Source organism: Capsicum annuum, chromosome 2, assembly GCF_002878395.1.
Source record: "Capsicum annuum cultivar UCD-10X-F1 chromosome 2, UCD10Xv1.1, whole genome shotgun sequence".
NCBI classification, from domain to species: Eukaryota; Viridiplantae; Streptophyta; class Magnoliopsida; order Solanales; family Solanaceae; genus Capsicum; species Capsicum annuum.
In genome coordinates, this window is record NC_061112.1 from 2,250,070 (window position 1) to 2,252,041 (window position 1,972).

General features: G+C 30.1%; 1 protein-coding gene across 1 annotated transcript; it reads left to right on the forward strand.

Moving 5' to 3' along the window:
• The first annotated feature begins 767 nt into the window (after window positions 1-767).
• On the forward strand, window positions 768-1,638 carry LOC107865059. Its single transcript, XM_047406459.1, has 2 exons — window positions 768-771; window positions 1,160-1,638. The coding sequence occupies exons 1-2, from the start codon at window positions 768-770 to the stop codon at window positions 1,636-1,638; spliced, it is 483 nt and encodes a 160-aa protein (XP_047262415.1).
• The last annotated feature ends 334 nt before the right edge of the window (window positions 1,639-1,972 follow it).

Sequence of the window (1,972 nt, forward strand, 5' to 3'; positions counted from 1 at the left end):
AATTGAATAAGTTAAATCCTTAGGATAGTAGGATAGTGATTGTCTCTACCAATCACATTGATGTAACGTGAAAACATAATTGACTATTCCCATTATAAAAAGGGGTCCTCTCTCTGTCAAAAGAAGAATAAGCTCCATCACAATTATTCTGAAAGTAAGGTAAAGAGAGAGAAATAATTCAGTGGTTCTGCTATTACGCTTTTGCTTCTGCTAAAATCATAGAGAATTCAGGTAAGTAATTCTTTATTGAATTATTGTTATTATGTGTATGTGAAAATCATTAAGTTCAATGTTCCTGAATAATGCAAAGGATTATGGATAGGATTGTTTATGTATAATATTGTTTAAGTTTATATAATCCGTTTTATGCTTACATGTGGTATCAGAGCCTAGTTTTTGAAACAAGTAATTTTTCATTAAAATTAATGTTTCTCCAGATCTTGTGAATTTTAATTATGTTTGTTAGAAATTTCATAATTATTGAATAACGAAATTTGAAATATTGATATTATTATAATTGATTCTATTTAAAATAATATGAGTTTAATCTTTATTATTTTAAATATTAAAGAAACAACTCTTTGTTGTTAGAATGTTGTAGTATGCAATAATAAAATTCATTGTTTCTTAATATAACTTGGAATCATATATGTAAGATTCGTTAGTCACCAAAGTGGTCGAATCTTTATGAAATTAATTCCAAAATAAAGGTTAAAATTTAAATTAATTACCCATTAATCTTGATGCATATAATTGATCTAATAATTATGGGTAAATTAAATTTTTGTTCATAAGACATTTGTGGATCATCCAAAGGTTGATTGTTTGTTCATATGACCAATAAATATTAAAGAGATCATTTTGATGTATCGTTAGTTTTATTTATTTATCCAAAGATGATAAATATTATTAATTGATGCATTAAATATTATCGTTTTGTGTTAGATATATTTTAAGCATCATTATGTTTAAAGTTGTATTTTGATGTTTCGCTCAAAGGAGAACATCAATATACATTTAAGTAAATTATTTCTGAATTTGATAATTTGTTTAATCTGATAACTCAAAGCATTAACAAATGAGCATATTTTATTTTCAGCACTTGCCCTTCATTCACACTCTGCCTCTATTACGACTTTTAATGGACTTAACTTTTCAGATTGGTGCGAACAGATCAAATTTCATCTTGGAGTTTTAGATCTTGATGTTGTACTTTACTCTGAAAAGCCAACTGCTATTACTGAAGCTAGCAGTGATGAAGAAAAGTCCTATTATAAGCACTGGGATCGGTCTAACAGATTAGGCCTAATGTTCATGCGAATGAATATTGTGGGCAACATTAAAACTACTCTTCCCAAAACTGAAAGTGCGAAAGAACTTCTGAAACTTGTGGAAGAGTCTTCTCAAACTGCTGATAAGTTTTTTACTAGGACACTAATGGGTACTTTGACCACCATGAAGTTTGTTGGTTCACGTACTATGAATGAGCATGTCATTGAAATGACAAACATAGAAGCAAGACTTAAGTCATTGGGAATGGAAGTGGAACAGAATTTCCTTGTGCAGTTCATTATCAACTCATTATCGTCTGAGTATGATCCTTTCCAAATGAACTACAACACCATGAAAGACAAATGAAACGTGCATGAATTGCATGGTATGTTGGTTCAAGAGGAAACGAGGCTAAAGAATCAAGGAACCCACTCCTTTAATTATGTAAATCATCAAGGAGCTGAAAAGAAAGGAAAGAAGCATGGTAAGGGACAACAGAAACAACTTAATGTTAATCAGTCCTCATCTCAAGTACATAAGAAAGGGAACAAGAATGGAAAGTGTCATTTCTATGAAAAATCTGGACACTTTCAGAAAGATTTCCTGAAACGTAAGGCATGGTTTGAGAAGAAAGGTAAGCCTTGTTCTTTTACATGTCTCAAATCAAATTTAACTAAAGTACCTTATAATACTTGGTGGA